The sequence below is a fragment of the Trachemys scripta genome, chromosome 9 (assembly GCF_013100865.1).
Source record: "Trachemys scripta elegans isolate TJP31775 chromosome 9, CAS_Tse_1.0, whole genome shotgun sequence".
Classification (NCBI taxonomy): domain Eukaryota; kingdom Metazoa; phylum Chordata; order Testudines; family Emydidae; genus Trachemys; species Trachemys scripta.
This window is the reverse complement of record NC_048306.1, coordinates 59,439,973-59,461,568: the sequence shown is the minus strand read 5'-3', so window position 1 is coordinate 59,461,568 and position 21,596 is coordinate 59,439,973. Positions and strand designations below refer to the sequence as shown.

The window sequence follows — 21,596 nt, the reverse complement described above, 5'->3', positions numbered from 1 at the left end:
TGATGGGGAGATGGAGCCAGTGGTCTCCAGATGTCTGGAAAGTTAGTTCAAATTGAAACTCATTAAGGACCTTTTCAAAATGATGATCATGGTTCCTTGCCAACTGTTGCTACTGGGAACTGAATTTGTGATTCATTCTGCTCTATTTTAATGGCAATTAAAATAAAACCCAGTTGCTTTGTTGTACTGAACAGCATGGTGACTGGTCTGTGTTCTTCTCCTGAGCCAACATGAGTCTTCATGCTGTAGGGTGATTACACCTAATAATAATTCACCCTTTTTAACTTTAACCTGGTGGCTTTGGGATTTTTTTTTTAAAGTTCTGGTGCAAGGAACAAGCTTGACAGCAGTAAACACCAAAGTCTTGTCTCTGTCCACAAAATAGGTATTGTCTGGGCTGCGGCAATGCAGGTTTCCGACACTGTTGATGAAACTCAACATCACAATTGCCTGGAATATTGCTGAGGGGTTCTGCTTAGTTTCTGATCTTTGAAAGATGTTTTGAAAATGTTCATGTCTTTTCAGTCTCTTGACTGATGTGCTGGATAATGCTTACAGCTCACTCACAATGTTCTCATGGGCTCATTACCACCTGTTTGTGTGAAGAAGATGCAAAATGATGACTCAAATGATTACACAGAGCAGCAGACTTTAAAAGGATCCTATTTGTGTGAGCCTGGCAGCTGTTTCTTCTAGAATTTTAATCTGAAAGGGTGGAAACTTTGGCTCGTTTAATGCACACCAAGCTGCTAATTACTGAATGGAAAGACTGGCATAGACTTGTACAAAGCAATGGCTGACAGTGTGCCTTCACAAGTTGGCCATCTATTCACCTTGTGAGCTTGGACGTGTCACTTTACGGCCTCATTTTCAAAGGCGGAGAATACTCTTGGTTCCCACTCATTTTAATGGGTGATTGGGTGCTCATTATCTTTGGGCAGAGATAAGCAGCCTGACTTTCAGTTCCCCCTCTGTATAATGATACACAGCCTCTTTTGTAAAGTGCTTTGAGATCCTCGCATGAAGAGCCCTAGGTAAATACTAAGTGGTGTTATAATATTGAAGCTGGATATATATTTTGAAGTGGGTAAATACTAAGTGGTGTTATAATATTGAAGCTGCCACAGCGGTAATTGCCATGTTTCAGTACCTCCAAACATGTGGCCGGTCACCTCCCTGGTGGAACGATGAACATGTGTCTGCTCTCCCCAAGTTTAGGGTAGCAGGGTGTCAAGAAAGTGGGAGAGACTTACTAACTTTTAACAAAGTCCCCAGTTTATCCATTCATTGTCCAAGGTGCTCAGCAGCTCTCCCCAGGGCCTGTTTTTGCAGTTGCTGTTCCTTCCCCTGACAACCTTGTTCTAACTGTACAGTTCAGACACATGGATTGTGGGTAATCAGAGTGGGTCTATCTGAACACCAGCCTGTGTTCTTCACCGTTTCCAGGATCACCCAGACAGACTCACTGATTGATTGAAAAGCTTATCTCCTTTCTCTGAAACATTTGCCCCTGTATGTGTTTTCTATGACTCAGAAACCCCCCAATCCTTAACGCTGTGTCACCACTTGTAACAGCTGCCTTATGGGTGCACAGAACTAAGTAGAGATGGACACAGAACTAGTAAGAGGCACTATTATTACACAGCCGTGCCAGTCTCAGGAGACAACTGACCTTTGCATTGGCGCACCTTGGTTCCTCCTGTTCTCTGACTGTGGCACACAATAGTTTAGTCTCCTGAGACCTGTAACCCTCTGGTCTGATTCTGGTTGTTGGCTTGGTGTGAAGATTGTCCTCAGAGTGTACAGGCGCTCAGACTAGATGATCTGGTGGTCCCTTCTGGCCTTAAACGCAATGACTTTGCCATGTCTGGGATGTCCTCTTGATAAAAGGGTGTTACTTTAAAGTAGGGGGTTTTTAATCAAGGGGTTGCTGACGTACAGGCACCAGTCCCTTATTTGAAGTTGATGGCCTTCTAGTGATTAAAAAAAAAAATCTGTTCAAAAATTGGGCTGCACAGGAGTCATGGTAAAACCTTACATTCCACTGTAGAGTCTCCGAGGTACAGATGCTAATAGCCTTCTCTATCCTGCTCTAAAATAGGATCACATTAGTAATCTAGAATGTAAGCATACAGGTGATCTAGAAAGCATCCCTCAAAGCCCATAGCTCCCCATCTTCCAAAGTGGGGCTTTGTTTTCAAATCCAGGCATGAGTCCAGCAGTTGCTTGTTAGACTGTGCTGGTCCTGGTCCAGGCTGAACTGGCCTTTCAGAAGTAGGTAGCCCTTCTTGGAGAAATTGGCAGAAGAGGAGGGGAAAGAAAATTAAATTAATATGAGACTGTTAGTAAAGAAATATTGTTAATTACATGTGCTATATCTATAGGTATTTAGATTCAGACTACCCTCATGGAGATAAGGGGAGCAGAACAATTAGTTGTGAGGGTTGGGGGGGGGAGTTGGAGTGTTCACACTATCCTCATGGAGATAAGGGGAGCAGAACAATTAGTTATGGATGTCTGTGTGTGTGCGTGTATGCACCTCAGATCCATGTTGCTCCTCTGAGGACAATTCTGGCAAAGTAACCTGAGAGCTGTAGGTATCTGGCATACACGCAATGAGTCTGGTCTTGCTGCAAGAATGTGATAAAGCTTTTAGAATGCTAGGGATGGTGCTGTTTAGTGAAAATCTCTCCTTTCTGACTATCTTTCATCTTCCTTTTGGAGGGGACAAACGCTGTCAAAAGAGATACTCCAGCATGCCAGACAGAGCTTTGCTACTTCTTTCTTTTTTAGAGAGGACAACAAAAGGAGGAGCACTTTGAGAGGTAGGATATCACTATCAGGACTGTGCCCCTAAAGATACAGGCCAGTCCCAGCAATGTAGGAAATTGGCAGAGGATCACTCTGCTCCTGATCAAGGCTGATTTTAGGATTTTGAGGGACCTTAGTGGGGGGAGGGAGGGGACAGAGTCATTTGAACCTTTTTTTTTTAATCTTTTCTTTTCCCCCTTTCCTCCCCACACCCTCACAGGACTAGGTAGAGATAAGACAGTGAAACAGTCACAGCCCACTGAAATAGTCACTTAATGAATTGTGGGTTCTCTCTCATGTGTGGGTGTCCCCTGAGAATCACATTCCTCTCCTCAGTCACAGGTTCCATGGGATATTAAAGACCAGTTCTGCTTCCACTCCACTGGTATCTCCCTCACTTTGGGCTTGATCCTGCTCCCCTTTAAGTCAGTGGGAAAACATAAGGGTAGCTCAAAGGGAGAAGGCTTGAGCTGGGGCTGTGAGGAGACTGCTTTCTTGTCTGCCTCAAGGACAGAATGTGAAGCCAGATAGAAAAAACAGGTAGCAGCGCAGTGCTGTCCTTGCCCCATCTATGTAAATAGTTCGGTACGTCCTCTCTCTGAGGATGTTAGGTGCTGTGGAGCAGGACTTTAGCTGCTGTCAATAGCGTAGCTCCAATAGTGTTGTCATATAGCGTGTAACATGGAAACTGTGGGTCATAGATACAGCAAAGTGAGTAAGGCTAGAGGAAGTCAGTAGTACATTATAAATAGCAAAATAACAAACTTTTAAGGTCAGATCCCATGAAAAGTATGTTTTCTTTTAGCAGAAGAGCAGCCATATGAAATAGTGAAGGGCAAGAAGGCATCTGTCTGTGGAGGCTTGCTCTGGCCAGAAGTCAATGGAGCTACGTACCAGTTAAGGATCTGGCCAAAAATCTGTAGCGTAACCTCCATTTGCCATCAGCCAAACGAATTGTCCTCACATGAGGCCAACCTGGTAGTCTGATCACAGTTGTGAGCCAAACTGGCCTGATGTTATCCTGTATATTTATCAGCTGGCCTCATTATCCATCCAAAAATCTATCCCATCTATCCATCCATATTTCTAAGAAGCCCTACCACCTCAGTGTCCGAGCGCTGGTCTCTGTCTCAGACCAATATGATGAGTGTGTTGGGAGATGGGGAGGGAAGAGTAGGAAAAATACTTGAGAGATTTGTATTTACTTTACTGCTATTAAATGCCTTTAAAATGTACATAAAAGCCGCTGAAGCCTGAGGAGCCTCAGCCTGCAACAACAGAGATGCAGATTGTCATTTTCCTTTCAAGCCAGACTTCAAAAGGAAAAAGGGGTTATTTTTTTCTATTCAGAATCAGCATTTCAGAAGGGTATGTTTGTAACTTGGCTATAGATCCTCAGGCCAATGGACCAGATCCTTCTCCTGGTGAAGTCGCTGAGAGTTTTGCCATTGACTTTAACAGCAGCGGGTGTGAGCCGTTGTTTGTAACTGGCAATGGTGAGGGTGTAATCTGACTGGCATCTGGTAGCTGGAAGCTGACCATATCTGTCTCTGACTACTACCAGTCTGTGTGTGACAGCAGGTGATGGGGCTGTGACAGGAAAGGCTATAGTCATTGTTAGATACTGATTTTTCCAATGCTCGTGACTTTCTAAAAATGCATCTTTTCCCATGATTGGGCTCTGCCCAAAATTGAATGAAAAGTATGAGCAGTGATCTAGTTGCCACCGAAGTAGTTGTTCTGTTTCTTACCTATGGAGATCCTGTAATACCTTCTCATGTAGATAATGGGGTTGTTTTACAATTCTAGTCTCAGGAGTGTAGGACTGTGCTTTTTTCCCGTTGCGTGCTTCAGTATCCCCTGGGGCTCCAAGGGTGTGGATATGTGAAACCCTGACTTTGTTCTCTGGAATTTCTGATCTCCTTCACAGCAAATAGTTGTTTTTGATAAGAGATTCTGTAAGTTTGACTTCTCTTTTGAAGGTTTCCTTTGTTTCCATGAGCTCAGATTCCGTGTGTTTCTAATTGCCACTCTTTATTGGAAACACTTGTATCTAAAGCTGGCAGCGTCCCCAAAAAATGACTCCACTTTTTTATTCTAGGGCCTGATCCTGTAACAATGATGTCAAATGGGATTTTTGCCATTGGCATCAGTGGGAGCACAGTGGCTATCTAGTAAGGAGGCAGATTTTTGTAGGGTCCCATTTTAATGTGTAGGACCGACATCATCTCTTTTGGAAGAGCCCTCATGGTCCCTTTAGTCTTCTGCTATCATTTCAGAGGGGGCAAGGTAGCTCTAGGGTGCTGCACTGCTGCCCTGACCCCTGCGGCTTGAAAAGATCCGAACAGTGTGTCTTTTTTCTGACTTCTCCCTGGCCCCTATTTGGAGGAGGAAAATTGTTTGCTTTATTCAGTATTTAGTGCGGTTTTCAGTTATTCCAACTGGAGCCGCCTCCTCTCTGTCCCAGTGGTTTGCACCAGGCTCCGAGCTTGCGGCCTTGTTGTTTTAAATGACAGCTGGTTGACTCTGATCATGGGTTTGGAACGTTCCAATAAAACCTGCATAGATGGTTTAGTGGAAAGAGGAAAGTTAGATGATCTTGGATGCAAGAGAAATGTATCACATTGATATCACATGGATGTTGAATGGTGGCCACTGAAGTCGTACGTGTAAATCATACGTTAGGGGACACAAATGGGTGATGTGTGCTTTTTACATGCACCAAGGGGAAACAAAGCTTGACTTTTTTCCCCCCATGTTCTACAAAAATATAAACTTCCTTTTGGCAGTGAAATGAAGAATCAGAGGCCTAACCTGTTACCAGTAAGTGTGTGTACTATGAGGAGACTAGAGCTATTAGAATCCCAAGGACCCTCCCACTAGATTACCTACTTGACGATGTCCCTTTAATTGATTACTTCTCTCAATCTACAGATAGTTTTTGTGCAATGCTCATCATTTGAAGACTTATAACAGTGCACTAAAGCATACAATCAATGAAATAACAAGGAACTCTTTTTGTCAGTTCTTTCAAACTGATTCCTTTCGAAATTGAATGAGAGTTTAAAAAAAAATTGGATGTGCCTTCCCCCCCATTGAGAATTGTTTGCAAAACCATTAATTTTACAGTAATTGACTTAGACGCAGCTCAGGAGGGGAGGGAAATGAAGGAAACAAATGCCACTTTGAATGCAGAGAATTATGTGTTCTCGGTTTTCTGACGTATTCTCTTCAAGCGCACCTCTCCTCCCTGAAGGATCTGCTGTCTGGTTTGCAAATGCTGGTGATGAACAGTCAGACAGGGAGTCTCAGTGCATTAGTCACTTAGTGTGGCTGTATCGTGAGCGTTGCAAAATTTTGAATTCTATTTTCATACTAGATGTGACATCGAGTTTTCTAAAAGACTGTTGTCCAGGCGAGGCGCTTGCTGTGGTGGAGTGAAGTGGTTTTATCAACAAAGAATGGAGTCAACCCAGAAAGGGAAGTAGCCACAGAGGAGTACAGAGTTCATCTCTTGATATAAACCACAATTGCAGGATAATACTTGATGACAGCCTTTTGAAATGTCAGTGCTTTTGGTGGAACAATGCATTTCACAGGGCGAGTTTCTGTTCCAGTGGATTAGCTCATTGCCACTTAAATCAAACACTGTATACCCAGCTGGAAGGTTGTTTTAATTAAAATGACATACCACACAATACTATTTTGTATACTAAGCATTTTTGCCATTTTTAGCCAGGATTTATGAATAGGTTGGGGGTTGGGGGAGGGGTACTCCTATTGAAGTCAATAGCAAAACTTCCATTTACATAATTAAAGTGGGAGCAGGATGGGGCAGGTGATTTCTACTTAGTAGTAATTAAAATAATTATTTTAAAATTGTTCTGTTGCATTTTGTATATTTATTTCTGCATCTGATAAATTACTGAATAGTGCATTGATTCCAAGTTAAAATCTGTATTTTTCAGTAAATATTTTTACTGCTGACTTTGATTTGACTGGGATAGGTTCAGATTCTTGGGGGATAGGTCACACAGCCTATTGTGAACCTATTCTTGACATCTTGACATAGTTTCTAGTTCACAGTACTAAGAAAAGACTCCAGTAGATCCCAATGGTGAAGGAGACCCATGAAGAGAGGGAAGCTAAAGGCCGTTGAGGTAATTCACATGTCTGGAAATTACATCTGTGTTGGATGAGCTCTAATATTATAAGTTTTGTAGCTAAACTATACTATGTACAAGTAGGTCTTGAAAGAAAAATTCCCAGGGCTCAATCCTGGTCCAAATGAAGTCAATGGCAAAACCCTCAGAGATTTCAGTGGGATCAGGATGTGTCTCCATCAGAAGAGAACAGATAAGAACTCAAGAGGAGAGCACAACAAGGTCACAACAAGAATATTTTGGGATTAATTTGAAAAAAAAAATGTAAATGATAAACAAATCATTATTTTACATTTGGATTGATCTTTATTTCTATGAATTATTTATTTATTCCATATCAATATCTATTTCTATCTCTGTATCTAGATATATCTGTATCTATCTATCTATATATTTAGAGAATCTCCACCAATAAAACTTTAAAAATTTGAACAGTTTAAATCATCTCCCCAGTGTTACCCCTGGAAAATGACTCTGATTCTCTTCGATTAAAATATAAAGACAAATATCAAATGTCTGCCAGCACGTTACTCCATACTTGCTTTCTGAGAACATGTACGAACATATTTTAATGAGAGAGGTGTCAGAGCACAGACTCTAACCCCTGCAGCAACTCCTGCCTCTAATCAAGTGGGAGGGGTGAGGCGAGAGAATGCAAGGGTGAGATGGGGAAGAATTCTTAGAGATCTTTGTTTGCATAAAGGCTGCATTGTTTCTTTCGACTGAGTTGTCGATTGACATTAGAAAAGACTTCAGAATCCTGATGACTTGTTCTCTCATGAAGTGATTCTAATGAAATTCTCATTGTAATAAAAATGGCATTGACAGGAGTGCAGCCAGGTATTTCAACAGCCTGTACTTTAGCACAGGCTGGGACAGATTAATAGTGCTCAGATAAATCAATAATTGTCATGTGCTGTCTTCATGCAGTGCTATATTATTTAAAGATGAGCAAATGATGTTTTACTTAATCTTCAGGAGTTTGCATGCTTCTGATTTTGGGCCACCTGTGATTAATAGCTGGCTTTGACTATTCATAGTTATCAGTTATTACAAATCTTAGTTGGAAACCTGGTGTTTTTCATCAGTTTTTAATTGGCACCAGATGTTTGATCAGTCAGATGTTGAATGAGAAGTTAGGTGTAATTTTTAAATGCTTTTCAGTGGTCGGGGGGTAAGAGTGAAAGAGCAAGGACATTGGAAAGGGCTTGGTTTGGGATCTTGCCGGTATGAATAAAATAACTTTTCCCCTGAAGGGAAACTAATGAAATTACAGCTATCAGAACTGAGACTTTTTTAAAAAAACTGATCCTTATGGAAATTCACAAGCAGGCTTTTCCTTAATATATCAAGGCCAAAGAGTACTGTACATTTTTTATATATTACTTCAGAGAGAGAGAGAGAGAGAGAGAGTGTGTGTGTGTGTGTGTGTGTGTGTGTGTGTGTGTGTGTGTGTGTGTGAAGTTAGTGCTCCCGAGAGTTATTGACATAACAGATATAGCCCGAGCATCTTCAGAGTAAACTTCTTAATGCAGTTTCACCAACCCTGACCTGAAAGCAAATGTCCTTAGGGGGTGAGTTGTGTTCAGTCACCAAGTCCGTTCAGTCTTTGGTGTGTCTGCGGTGTGTCTGCTGAGATAGCCAACATGTGAGCTAATTACAGTTGAACCTCAGAGTTACGAACACCAGGGTTACAAAATGATCTGTCAACCACCCACCTCATCTGGATCGGGAAGTACGCAAAAACAGGCAGCAGCAGGGAAAAAAAGCAAATACGGTACTTTGTTAAATGTAAACTACTAAAAACATAAAGGGAAAGATTTGACAAGTTTAAAAAAAAGATGTGATAAGATAAGAAAATTTTCTGTGTTTGTTTCATTTAAATGAAGATGGTTACAAGCATTTTTCTTTTGCATAATAAAGTTTCAAAGCGGTATTAACTCAATGTTCAGTAGTAAATTTTTGAAACAAGAACCATAAAATTTTGCTCAGATTTACGAACAACCTGCATTCACGAGGTGTTCATAACTCTGAGGTTCTACAGTAGGGACAGTTGTAGTAGCTTCTGTGATGTGGTGGCTATCCATTTGGAACTGGAGTGAGAACATCAACCCATTTCAGTTTGGAAAATAAGCACTCATCAGATCAATCAGGACTGACTGGAGCACAACCCCCACTTAGTGATGGAAGATTCTATAGGCCTGATTCAAAGTTCACTGAAGTCAGTGAGAGTCTTTCCTTTCACTTCAGTGTGATTTGTATCAGACCCCCCTCTATCCTTTCCCCCAAGGCTCCGCCTCTTTCCACTCCTTCCCCTCCCCACCTCTTCCCGCCCCCACTCCACCCCCGAGCGTTCCTCATCCTCGCTTCCGCCCTCCCGCCCCCCCATGCCTCCTGCACGCTGCAAAACAGCTGATTGCTGTGGGCAGGAGCCGCGGGGAGGGAGGAGGAGGTGCTGATTGGTGGAGCCTGCCGGCAGGCAGGAGGCACTAGGCGAGGGGGAGATTCTGATAGGGGTTCTGCCAGTGGGTGTTCAACACTCACCATTTTTTCTGGAACACCCACGGAGTTGGCGCCTATGTTGCCAAGTTCTGCAGAATTTTTCTCCTTATTCTGTAGACATTTATGGGGGGAAAAATAATTTTTTTTAAAAGCAAGTTGACTTTTTTTTAAATAAAAGGCAAACACTAATTGTTACTTGAATCAGAAGTCCTAAACTGACTTTTTACTAATACACTGCCTTGTCTTAGATCGTCCCATTCATCCTCAAGATCTTCCTCCTAACATCGTCCTCCAGATTATCCTGTTCTTCCCCTGGAGACATTCCAGTCCAGCACAATACTTCTCTTCAGACTAGCTTTCTTTTGCAGCCCTCAGACTTGTCTGTTCCTATGCTCTATTTTATTCACAGTATAATATCAATTCTCTTTGACCTGGAAGCTGTGGCGTGCTTTTAGACATGCAGCAACTTTTAGTGAACAATTTTGCACTAAGCTTTCCATCCTGATGAAGAGTTTGCACCACTAGCTCTGGTCTGTCATGTACGTTTCAATTCCACACTTGTCTGCATTAGGTCATTGACTCTCAACCTTTCCAGACTACTGTACCCCCTACAGGAGTCTGATTTGTCTTGCGTATGCCCAAGTTTCACCTCACTTAAAAACTACTTGCTTACAAAATCAGACATAAAAATACAGAAGTGTCACAGCCACACTGTTACTGAAAAATGGCTGACTTTCTCATTTTTGTCATATAATTCTAAAATAAATCAATTGAAATATAAATATTGTACTTACTTTTCAGTGTATAGTACATAGAGCAGTGTAAACAAGTCATTGTCTGTATGAAATTTTAGTTTGTACTGACTTTACTCTAGTGCTTTTTATGTAGCCTATTGTAAAACTAGGCAAATAGCTAGATGAGATGTTGTGCCCCCTGGAAGACCTCTGCAGAACCTCAGGGGTACGCATAGCCCTGGTTGAGAACACTGCCTTAGGTGGTCCAGACTTTTTAGTGAAGTTCCATAAAATGGCATCGTCCATGCGGTGTGACCTTGTGCGTACAGTGTATGCAAGGTCATGCTTTGCAGAGGACACAATTTTGTTCTACAGTGCATGTTCAGGGGCTGGACAGAATGGTCCCATGGGCTGCCAGTTGGACCACATTTTTTGTGAATTCAGGGGCATGCAATGCAAACATTGTATACGTAGATGCATGCCGCTGCATAGAAGAGCAAGACAAATTTTCTAGTGGACTTTTTAAATGCAAATCATAGGGTAATAGTAATGAATCCTTTTGAAATCTGTGCCACAGGGGCTGCTGCTGAAGGTACAAAATGTATAGGTCAAGATTTTCAAAAGTGGGTGCCTCATAGTAGACTCCTGAGTTGAGTTTTAGACACCCAAGTGGCTGATGTTCATAAGTGCTGAGCACCTAGCAGCTTAACTTGAAGTCAAGGGCAGTTCAGCACTTCTGAATAACAGGCTATATATATATGTGTGTATATATAATATATATATATAGGCTCCTTTGGGTGTCACACTACTGTTTTAACAGGGGAAATGTGGTACCAGACTCTTAAGTAGAGTGGAGAGATGAAGGTAGGAATCCTTTGTAAATATCACAATAAAGAAATATCAAAATAAGGGACTTTTAATAAATGAAGCTTATTAATTTAACTTGCAATGTTCCAATAACAACAGTCACATGAAATAAACACCCTACCATGGGGGGCAAGGAAGTATCTTGCAAAAATCCTTAAGATGACATTGAGATCTAAATCTAGGCACTCATCGGGGCTGAGCTCCTAATATGGATCAAACTCCTTGGCCTAGCTGAGCCTGTAAACCTGAGTACTCCCAGGCTGAAGCGAACTTCTAGGTGGATTGAACTCATAGGCTGGAATGAGCTGCTGAGGCTGCAGACCAATTTTATAGTCCCTTGGCTGTGCCCCTTATTGGTTTTAACCAATCAGCCACCTCCACCTCTCTATGAAGTTTTACCCCCATTACATATATATTTTATTTTTCCCTGTTAAAACACATACCCACCTTACTACTAGCCAAGCAGTAAAAAAGGCCACCACCAAAAAAACCATGCACTCTTCCATGGGGAGCTGCAGTACTGCACCCTTAACAATAGCCTGTGTAAGGATATAAATAGCAGCACTTTCAAGGCCTCCCTCATCATACAAAATTGGAGTCCCATGGCCAGTGACAAACATCATGGCTTTCCCTGGCTCCAAAGGAAATGCCTCCAAATGTGGCCCTACAGTAGAAATGTCCACGTCTCTGTTTTGTAAAGTAAGGGCAATGAGAAGATGGAAAGTGGAAGCCTTTGCTGTGCTGCGTAGCTGGCCGTTGGATGTAGGGTGGCTAGGTGTCCGGTTTTCAATCAGAAAGTCTGGTGGAAAAGGGGACCTGATGGTGTCCGGTCAGATCTACTGACCAGACACCAAAGTCCGGTCACCGCAGGCAGGGGAGGCACCACATCATCACTCGCGCCAGCCCTTCTCAGCTAGGGCCACCTTCTACCTGCATCAGGCGGCTGTAGCTCCCAGCCCCGGCTCTGCAGGCGAGTCCCTCCTGACCCACGCAGGGAGGGGTGGAGAGGGGAAAAGCAGTGAGTGATGGAGGGAGGGGGAAAGAGGAGCAAACAGAAGGGGGGAGCTTAGGGGGAAGGGGCAGGCCAAGAGCAGGGCCTCCGGGGAAGAAGCGGGGCAGGGGCGGGTACTCAGGGGTAGGGGCAGGGAAGGGAAGGTGCCAGTACTCTTGCTGGAGTGTCCGATTTTTAAATGTTACGTAGTTGGCAACCTTACTTGGATCTTCCTTCCTGGTCTTCCTGGAGTCTTTCCATATAACTCAATAAGGCGTTCTAGTGGAAACAACGTGCATCACTTGATCAGCCCTTTTGCAGAGCTGTGTTTTAGGGATGTTGGTGACAGTTTTCTCCATCACTTGCATAACATTAGCTCCTCATTTTGAGTATCTTGACTTCTGGACCTGATTCTGCCATTCCCTTTGTTCAAGGAGTCGAGTTGTGTGAGTATGTACCACCCACTGTTTGCCAGGGTTGCTGAGGTGTACCCGTAATGCTGTCCATTCTCCTTTTGCTCCCTATGGAGATTTTCTTCCTGGGGTCAGGGGTGTATGTGTTACTATAGAAGAAAAAAGTCACAATGTGTTATCAATACAATAGCTTTATTGTACAATAGCACAAAGCCACAAGAGTAGAGAAAAGGCAGACAGCCCAAACAATTAGTGCTGCCATCCCTTAACCTCACTATATCCAAGAGATCTAGAGAGAGATTCTATAGCCAGTTGTTTGGTACAGTACAATATAAGCTCTCAACATATAGTCTATAAAGATAATAAATTAATTTCTGATTGAATGTCTCCAAGCTATTTCTGAGACTCCTTTCAAAGCTAGACATCTCAACTCCACTAATAAGTACTGTGTGTAGGAAAAGAGTCTCCGTGTAGTTCATATTTTAAAAAGAGAAAAATGCTACACTGGCCCAATTTCAAAATATTATCTGCAATTAGGATGTTTGCTGGAAGAAAGCAATCAGTCCCCTTTACTTCTTGGGTAGCATCTCCTTCAGCAATGGACAAGGAATCCAGACATTTGGACGAGTGATCTAAGCAAATACTTTAGGATTAGAGCTATGTGGAATGTTCACATCAAATCCTCCTGAACCTTGACTTCAAGGTACACTGTGCTAGCGAATCTCCTGTCCAAGTTCTCAAAAACTGTGTGGGATTGTTTGCATAGCTGGCCCTGTGGGCGTCAGCCAGCTCTTATCCTACCCTCACCACCTCAAAGCCCTTTTGGTTCAACAAAATAACCTGCAAGGGTTAGTATGCTTCCAGAGCCTGTTAGCTGAACTGGGAGAGCTTAGTTCCTAAACACATTTTAAATCGAACCCTTCAGGCTCCATACAGTCCCCTGCCAGATTCTACATTTTAGCTCAGTGAGCCCAAGCCTGGAGCAGCCCTATCACTGTGTATGTTAGATGGAAGCAACAGCAGATTCGGAGGGCAAGAGCCTGATTCTCCTCTCACACAGAGGTACAGTGGGACGAACACCGTGGAAGTTAATGGACTTACATGGGTATAAGTGAGGGCAGGATTGAGTGCTATCAAGGCAAAGTCCATGTGGAAAACACTTCCATAATCTCACCCTCCTAGTCTCGGGAAGATCCCCAGCCATTGAGCAACACTGGTGTCCATTTTAGACACATCTGCTCATTCTGTCTGCAAAATTGGAAGAGCATGATCATTAACAAGTGGAATAATTAGCAGGTTAAAGGGGTACAGGGACCTGGAGTCATCTGGATACCAGCAGAGACTACTACTAATCCTTGCTGCTCAGAGATAAAGTTGAACACTCACAATCTGACAGATTTAAGGGAGAGATCATTTTAACATCAACAATTGGTGCATGAATAAATCACCTACTGTGTATACAGCAGGGACAGGCACAGGGGAAAGGGATAACATAGGTAGGTTTAGAAGGGTTCCATTTTTATTGGTAAATGTTAGTAAACGCCAATGTCATCATACATTCACAAACTGACAAAAAATATTTCCATCGATGATAATTGAAATTTACAGATAGGCAATATAAGAAAAATGCTGCTTGAGAACTCAATAGAGTTTGATTTAAGGATATTTTACTTTGTATATTTTGACATGTGATATTGACTATTTATGTTTTAATGGATATAAAGCTTTAATTGTTTTTAATCTCCGTGCCTACGGTCATTAAATAATTGTCTGACCTCCCATAATTGCCCACAACAGTGAAACATTTATATTGAAAATTTAAATCAATAAAAAAAATTGAAAAATTGTTTAACAATATACATTAATATTATCTGTGGAAAAAAAAATTTAAATCGAATTCTGCCAGGCTTAAACATAGGACAGGTAAATGCAGAAGGGTTTACATGTGTGGATATTGCACCGTACTGTGCTATGCACGCTGCCTCCAAGCTGCCTTGTACGATGTGGCATTAAAGTGTCCCTCTGGTGGAAAAAGTCACTTTGCAAGAATGACAAATTGGCCATGCACAAATATTCTCTGTCTGACATCCAAGTCATGTTCGCTCAGTTATGCGGTAAAGGCATAGTTTTTTTCCAACTCTCAGGAGCTTAGCTCGAAACTCCAGGCAGTGTTCTTTGTGCCTAGTACATCATCTGAAACGGCCATCCAAAGACAGATGTGAACAGTAAGCAAGCAGTTGCTTTTTTAGGATGGTTAGCTGGCTAGCCAAGCTATGTCCCTCTGACAGCTGTTGAGTGGCCTATAGGAGGCCGGTTGCAGGACAGTGGATTACATCACAGGAAATAACAATAGTTGCACCCTTGTTGGCTAATTTTGGCAGCAAGGACATGGAGTGACTAGCACGAAGTATTAACTCTCCTCACACACAGATGGTCTTATCAAGTCTGTGTAGAGGCAGAGCATCCTGGAGACTATAGAATTGCTGCCCCTGCTGGGGCTATCCTGGGACGGGGGGTATGTCCGTCTCCACTGGCTTTGTGAGCATTAAATTCACTTTGAAAAGAAAAATATCCATGAGTAAGTTAAGTAATCAGAGAGACAAGGTGGGTGAGGTAATATCTTCTGTTGTAGAACTTCTATTAGTGAAAGGGACAAACCTTCAAACTCCACAGAGCTCTTCTGCAGGTCTGGAAAAATAGCAAAGTTCTCCTCAGTACTTTCTTGTAAGCATTCACAAGCATGCAAGTTTAATTCTTATACTGGATTTTCACAGTACAGCTCTGGTGAAGACTCATTAGAAGAAAAAGTAGCACTCCCTTCCAGACTGAATTTCCAGTATTTCAAGTTGAATAGTCTGCTTCTGGCTGGTGTTAGCTATTTCTAGCATGCATTTATATTTCATCTACTCTTAACTGTTGTCCCCGCATTTAACATTCGGTGCATTTTATTCAAGTCCTGTGTTTCATAAGAAAATCTTACATTTTAAATGATATTTTCATTGTACCTTGTTGTTGTCTTAGGTTAATAAGTGATGGATGGAGTTTTGGTTTGTTTCTCAAACTTTTCCTCATCTGTTACTTGAGTAGGGTAAAAGCTCCACCTGCTGGTGCGAAGGAAGCATTACACTTTTTAAACCAATTTAATCCCAGTGATTAAATACGCATTTTAGTACCTTGTAGCAAGGATTTGAAGAATGAGTGCACTAATTTTACCCCTTTGGTTCTGTTTGTGTGTGTGTTTGCAGTGGTAACAAAAGAAGAAGCTCTTTTAAAAGAGAGAGCAAAGCTTTTAAACTTTTGCAGTTTTCTTCAAGGTTGAGGTCTTAGTAGGGTTGCCAACTTTCTACTCTCATAAAACCGAACACCCTTGCCCTGCCTGTTGCCCCGCCACTCTTCCAATGCCCCGCCCATGCCCCACCCCTTCTCCGAGGCCCCACCCCTGCTCACTCCATCCCCACTCCCTCTGTCATTCACTCTCCGCACCCTCACCCACTCGCTCATTTTCACTGGGCTGGCTCCGGGGGCTGGGGTGCAGGAGGAGATGAGGGCTCTGGATGTGAGCTCTAGGGTGGGGTCAGAAATCAGGAGTCCAGAGTGCAGGAGTGGGCTCCAGGCTGAGGCAGTGGGTTGGGATGCGACAGGGGGTGAGGGCTCTGGGGTGGGGCCAGAGATGAGGGGTTTGGGGGTGCAGAAGGGGGCTCCAGACTGGGGTTGAGGGGTTCAGAGTGCAGGAGGGGGCTCTGCTCTGGGGCAGAGGTTTGGGTATGGGGGGGTGAGGGCTCTGGCTGGGGGTGCAGACTCTGGGCTGGGGCTGGGGATGAGGTGTTTGGGAACACCTGGTCACACTAGGTTTTAGTATTTCTGTAGTATTTCAGGTAGTATGTACTTTATCTGGCAGAGTTAAAGCATTAGGGCCCAGATCCACAAAGGGACTTAGGTTTAGGCACCAGTGCAATCACAGGTGTCTGTAGTTGGCGAAACTCATTTGGTGCCTAAATGTTCACTGTAAAAAGTCCCCAAGGCACCTAAGTTTCTGTCTCTAGGCATGTGCACTGTGCCTCAGGCAGCCGCCCGGACCCCCAGCTGAACCCTAGAATGATCCTGAAACCAGGAGAAGACATTGCCTGTGTCGCTTGCAGGGCCCGATCTGGTAGGCATGCTCCGGCCACATGTAATTCTGCAGAAAACAGCTGGGGGGTGGAGGAGAAAGGAAGCTACCTTTATCGTCTTCAGCCCCGTTCTTAGGGAACTCATCCAGGATGTGAGAGAACCCACTTCAGTTCCCACCTCTGCCTCATGAGAAGGGATTTGAACTGGCTTCCCCTACCTCTCAAGTGAGTGCCCTAACCAATGAACTAGGGGATAGTCTGATGTTGTCCCTCTGTTGAAGCCATTCCACTTGGTATAAATAACTAAAATATACATTGGGCCAGCAAGAGTGAGAATGACGCTGTAGTCACCAGGCAGAATGGGGAACTGAACCTGCCTCTGGGGTGAGTTCCCTGACCACTGGGCAAGAGGTTATAAGGGAGGCTGTCTCCTCCCTTCAGTCGTTTTGTGTGGTGCCAGGTATGTGCTGCTGCTGTTCTGCCAAGAAACCGCTTAGGCACCTGACTCTAGATGAGGGTTCCTAGCTATGGATCCCAAGCGAGATAGGTGCCTCCCTCCAGCCCGGACTAAGCGCCTAACTCCATGGGAGTGGCCGGGCATAGGACTCACACCTCTTGTCATCATCTCCCGTTGGCTAGTTTAGGCAGCTCCCTGCCTAGTGAGCTGGCTTTTGTGGATCCCTTTCTCAGGCAGCTATCTGTTCCCATGCATAGTATAGGGAGCCGAAGGGCCTCACCCAGGGTTTGTGGATTCCACTGGGACTGTATCAACATAGGGATAACAAACCCACAGCTGGCCTGAGTCAGCTGACTTGGGGTCGCAGGGCTCAGGCTCCAGGGCTGAAAAATCACTGTGTAGATGTTGGGGCTTGGGTTGGAGCCCAAGCTCCGGGATCCTGCAAGGGTAGAGGGTATTTTATCCCTGTGGACATGTAGCCAAAGTGACCGGGCACCTAAAAGTTAGGTGCAATGACTAAGTCCTTAGTGGATTTGGGCTTCTGTGGATATTTGTTGTGTACAGAGAGAGAATTTTTCTACATTATCCCATCAGTTTTCTGAGGTTTAGAAACTTCATTTTATAGAAACCAAAGAAATTGAAACCTCCTCCTTCTAACTTTTAACATGGGGAGCAGTTCTGGGATGTCTGTACGGTATCTGAACCTCAGGAAGACTTCTCATGCGGTCCTTTAACTAATTCCTTCAAAATAAAAACCCAGCAGAGTGGAGACATCCTTTTCAAGGCGTACTAAAAATAAAGGGCTATAGAGAAGAGTGTTTGAGGAAGACAAACCTTAGGGATTTTATCTCTGGACCTCTAACAGTGGGCTCAGAAGAGTGGGAGCATGCTAAAGCTGCCTCGGTATTGCTTATTCTTGGACCACAGCAAGCTTAAAAGGAAACTGAATCTTGCAACTTGGATCTCTTTCAAGACAGAGCATTCCCCCGTCCATCACACTTGTTTGTTCTTGCTATTGCATAATTTCTCATGAGTGCTAAGCTACTGGCATTTGATTGATTGGTTGAAAAAGGAACATTAAGCCATTTCTTTTAAATCACCTAACAAGAAAATTGCAAATGGATATTGGCCAAAAAAATTGGTATGCTAGTTAATATTATAGACTGGCCAGGTTTGCCAGAGTCCTATTTGAGCTAATGGTTGCAACACAGCACTGTAGTAGTGGGTTGGAGGGGAGTGTTCTTCAGGGAGCTCTCAGGAGCTTCTTGATCTGGTTCTGCACCAAATTATAGCTGGAGGCTTTCCCTTCCTCTAATGCTGATCAGCCCCTTCTCCCGTGTCTGGATGCTGGTTAGCCATCCCTTCCAGAAATGGTTTATCCCTGAGGCTCACAAAAATATGTTACAAGTGCAATTTCTTTAAACCTTTGGAGTACCCCAAATTGCAGGTATTTTCAAAATGGTTCAGGCTGACCCTTTGGATCACCCTCGCAAGCTCTTCACCCCACCTTCCTTTCCTATGCCCCCAGCAGAATGCCTGTAATGTTCAGGCTCCCCCATGGGATCAGCCTCGCATAAGAGGCAGTTCACATTTCAGGAGCAAACTGTCAGTGCAGTCAATATAAGTTCATGGAGGAAGCTTGTGGCTATCCACATCTGCCAGATGGTTGAAACAAGACACTTACCTAACAAAATAACCTGCTGATGCTTATAAAAGACTCTCCCAGTGCAGGAGTTACAGTGTGACAGTGTTGCAGAATTACAGGTCACAGTCATGACACAGGGACAGTGAAAACAGAAAGGATAGAGAGAGCCAGGTTAGTAAAACTGGCTCTCACTGGTTGTGAAAGGGCCCACCCTGCAGATACTCAAGGAAGGAATAGGAATGTAATATCGCTGCTAAAGTGCTGTAACATGTATTGTGAACTTCTCTAAACGAGTCATAATACAGTCATAATAATTTGATTATTTAATGTGCTCTTTGGTATATTTTTGTATTCCATCCCATTAGCTAATATTTTCATCTCTATATAAATTCACTTATTTTGCTACTTTGGTTTTATCATCATCTGTATCTGCATTATGGTAGTGCATAGAAGCCCCAGTCGAGCTTAGGGCCTCGTTGTGCTAAGTACCGCACAAATATATAGTGGGTAGGTTTGTGCTGTAATCACAGGGTGCGATTAAGACATACACGGTGAGAGACAGTCTAAAGACTGTCTAAAAAGAGACTGGAAGAGCTTACAGTCTAAATAGACAAGGGAGATGAAGGGTGGGAGGGGAAACAGAGGTACCGAATGACAAAGTGACTTGCCCAAGGACACACAACAGGTCAGTGGCACAACCCAAAATAGAATCCTGCCTCAATCCAGAGTCCTGTCCACTGCATCACAAAACATTTTAAATGATTTAGTTACATGGGGCATGAATTTAGCTCAGTATAATTTAATCTATCTGACTAGGGCTTTAAAATAATGCACTGAAAATTTCCTGTTTAATGAGAGTCTTTCACTTGTTTCCATAATTAATAATTGTCCTTCCACCTCTTTTAGGTGTCTCTTAGCCATGAGTGCACTCGTGCCATAATGAAGCTGGTGTACTGTCCGTATTGCCGGGGCATGTCTAGTGTGAAGCCATGCAACAACTACTGTCACAACGTCATGAAGGGCTGCCTGGCCAATCAAGCAGACCTGGACACGGAATGGAGGAACCTGATTGGTAAGAAGAGTTAGTTATGTGCCAATAAAACTGTTGAGTTTCTGTCATAGTCCTCCCACACACCCCAAAGTTCATATTCAGTCTTTGTGAGACGGGGATTAGAGAATGAATAAAGTGTCATTAGAACAGTTAAAAGGGCCGTAAGACCCTTTTACGCTAAAATTTCTCTGCCTCAGAGCTGGACTGTAAAAGGACTGGAAAGACATTTTACTGTGTTTGAGTAATGGGCTCAGTCAGATCACTACACAGAATGTGCTACCCTGGCTAATCCTGTCCCTTTAGATTGCTTCTTCTGCACTGGGCTGGCAGGACCCCTACACTCTTATCAATTAAACCAATTAAAACAACTCAATTAATTCTTGTGCCCTTCCCACCTCTTGAGGCTTAGGGCCAGATTCTACCACCCTTATTCTGGCTGAGTGGTACTGTCCTCCAGGAGTACCAAGGGTAAACTAAATTAAATTGGAAAGCGCTTTTAGATCCTCCTGTGGAAGGTGCTGTAGAAATGAAAAGTAATACAATTGTTTCCATGGGCTACAGAGGAGTCAGAATTGAGGATTTTCAACCCTGACAATGCTCCTTCAAAACAAAAAGAGTCGGGTGGAGTTTGGAGGAATAAGACTCGTATATAAAGGAAAATAAAGCTCATTTGCTTTACATTTAAACACAAATGCCATGGTGGAGGGGGCGGGGTCAAGTTCAGCAGCAAAGCAAAAAAATCAACACTAGGAGAAAACTAGAATGAAATCAGTCAGGGAATGTAGCCTGAGTAATTATTACACTTACCAGATTACATATTGGCATGCAATATGCACTTGTCACAGATAACAGGTTATTTTCCTAGGTGGCTGTTTAAAGTTAATTGACAAGACGTAATTTGGTGAAACGCACACACACAAACTTTATTTAGTACAGACAACTATAATTGGAATCATAGGAAAGGATCAATATGTACAACTATATGACTAAGATAAGTGCGGTTAAGTAGTTCCTATATTGTTTATACTTACAGTCTTGCATTGTGTATATTTACAACTTATGGAGACCCTGGAAACAAAAACAGAAGGATAAGTACATGTAACCCATCAGAAAGGAGGTTCTGATTCCATTTACACTGCCTCAGGGACCGGATGAACCCACAGAAATGGGAACGGGGTGTGGTATTTTATACCCTTCCTTATGGTGGTAGTACAGATATATACCATATTTGCTCCTTTATCCTGATTATAATAAGATCATTAACAGCCCCTATCCATATGAAGCCTTTGGGATATCCATAATTAAACATCAAGCATTAATATTCATGATGTACGTCACTTATTTCTTAATAATTTCGATACGTAAATGAGATCTAACTGCTTGATACTCCATAGAAACATAATTGCCAAAGCCCTCTAAAGCTCCCTTCTTGTGGAATCCTGTAGCTTACTGTACCTGTTTGTGGGGTTACTCATTTGTCTCTTAGAAGGAGAGTGCAAAATATCTGACCTGTGGTTATTTCTTGAGGCCTACACTCTTCAGCTAAATCCCAGCCTTTAGCATAAGTACTCCCTCAAGGCCTCATGCTCATACAAAAGGTCTGTAATCATAACAAACCTAATAACTCAGTTATTTGTTCTCCTTCTTGCTGTTACAGCTTTCATAACTTGTGTTAAAAAGGCTTAGCAAAGGAATTATATGGTAGCCAAAACTATAAACCCTTCTCGATCAGGTGATGGGTCAGCAGTCACCAGGAAGATCCTGCATCTTTCATTTTGTGGAGGTGACGAGCCTTGTTGCAATGAAGTGGACTGTATGTCTACCTAAGGGTATGATTCGCAGATTTTAACGCC

The 21,596-nt window shown here is 43.0% G+C and overlaps 1 protein-coding gene across 1 annotated transcript in view; it reads left to right on the top strand.

Moving 5' to 3' along the window:
* GPC1 (glypican 1) overlaps nt 1-21,596 on the top strand; it is a 306,530-nt gene that overhangs the window by 255,521 nt on the left and 29,413 nt on the right. The window contains exon 4 of the mRNA XM_034782260.1: nt 19,599-19,764. Within this exon, the coding sequence (XP_034638151.1) occupies nt 19,599-19,764 (166 nt within the window). The remainder of the gene's footprint in view (nt 1-19,598; nt 19,765-21,596) is intronic.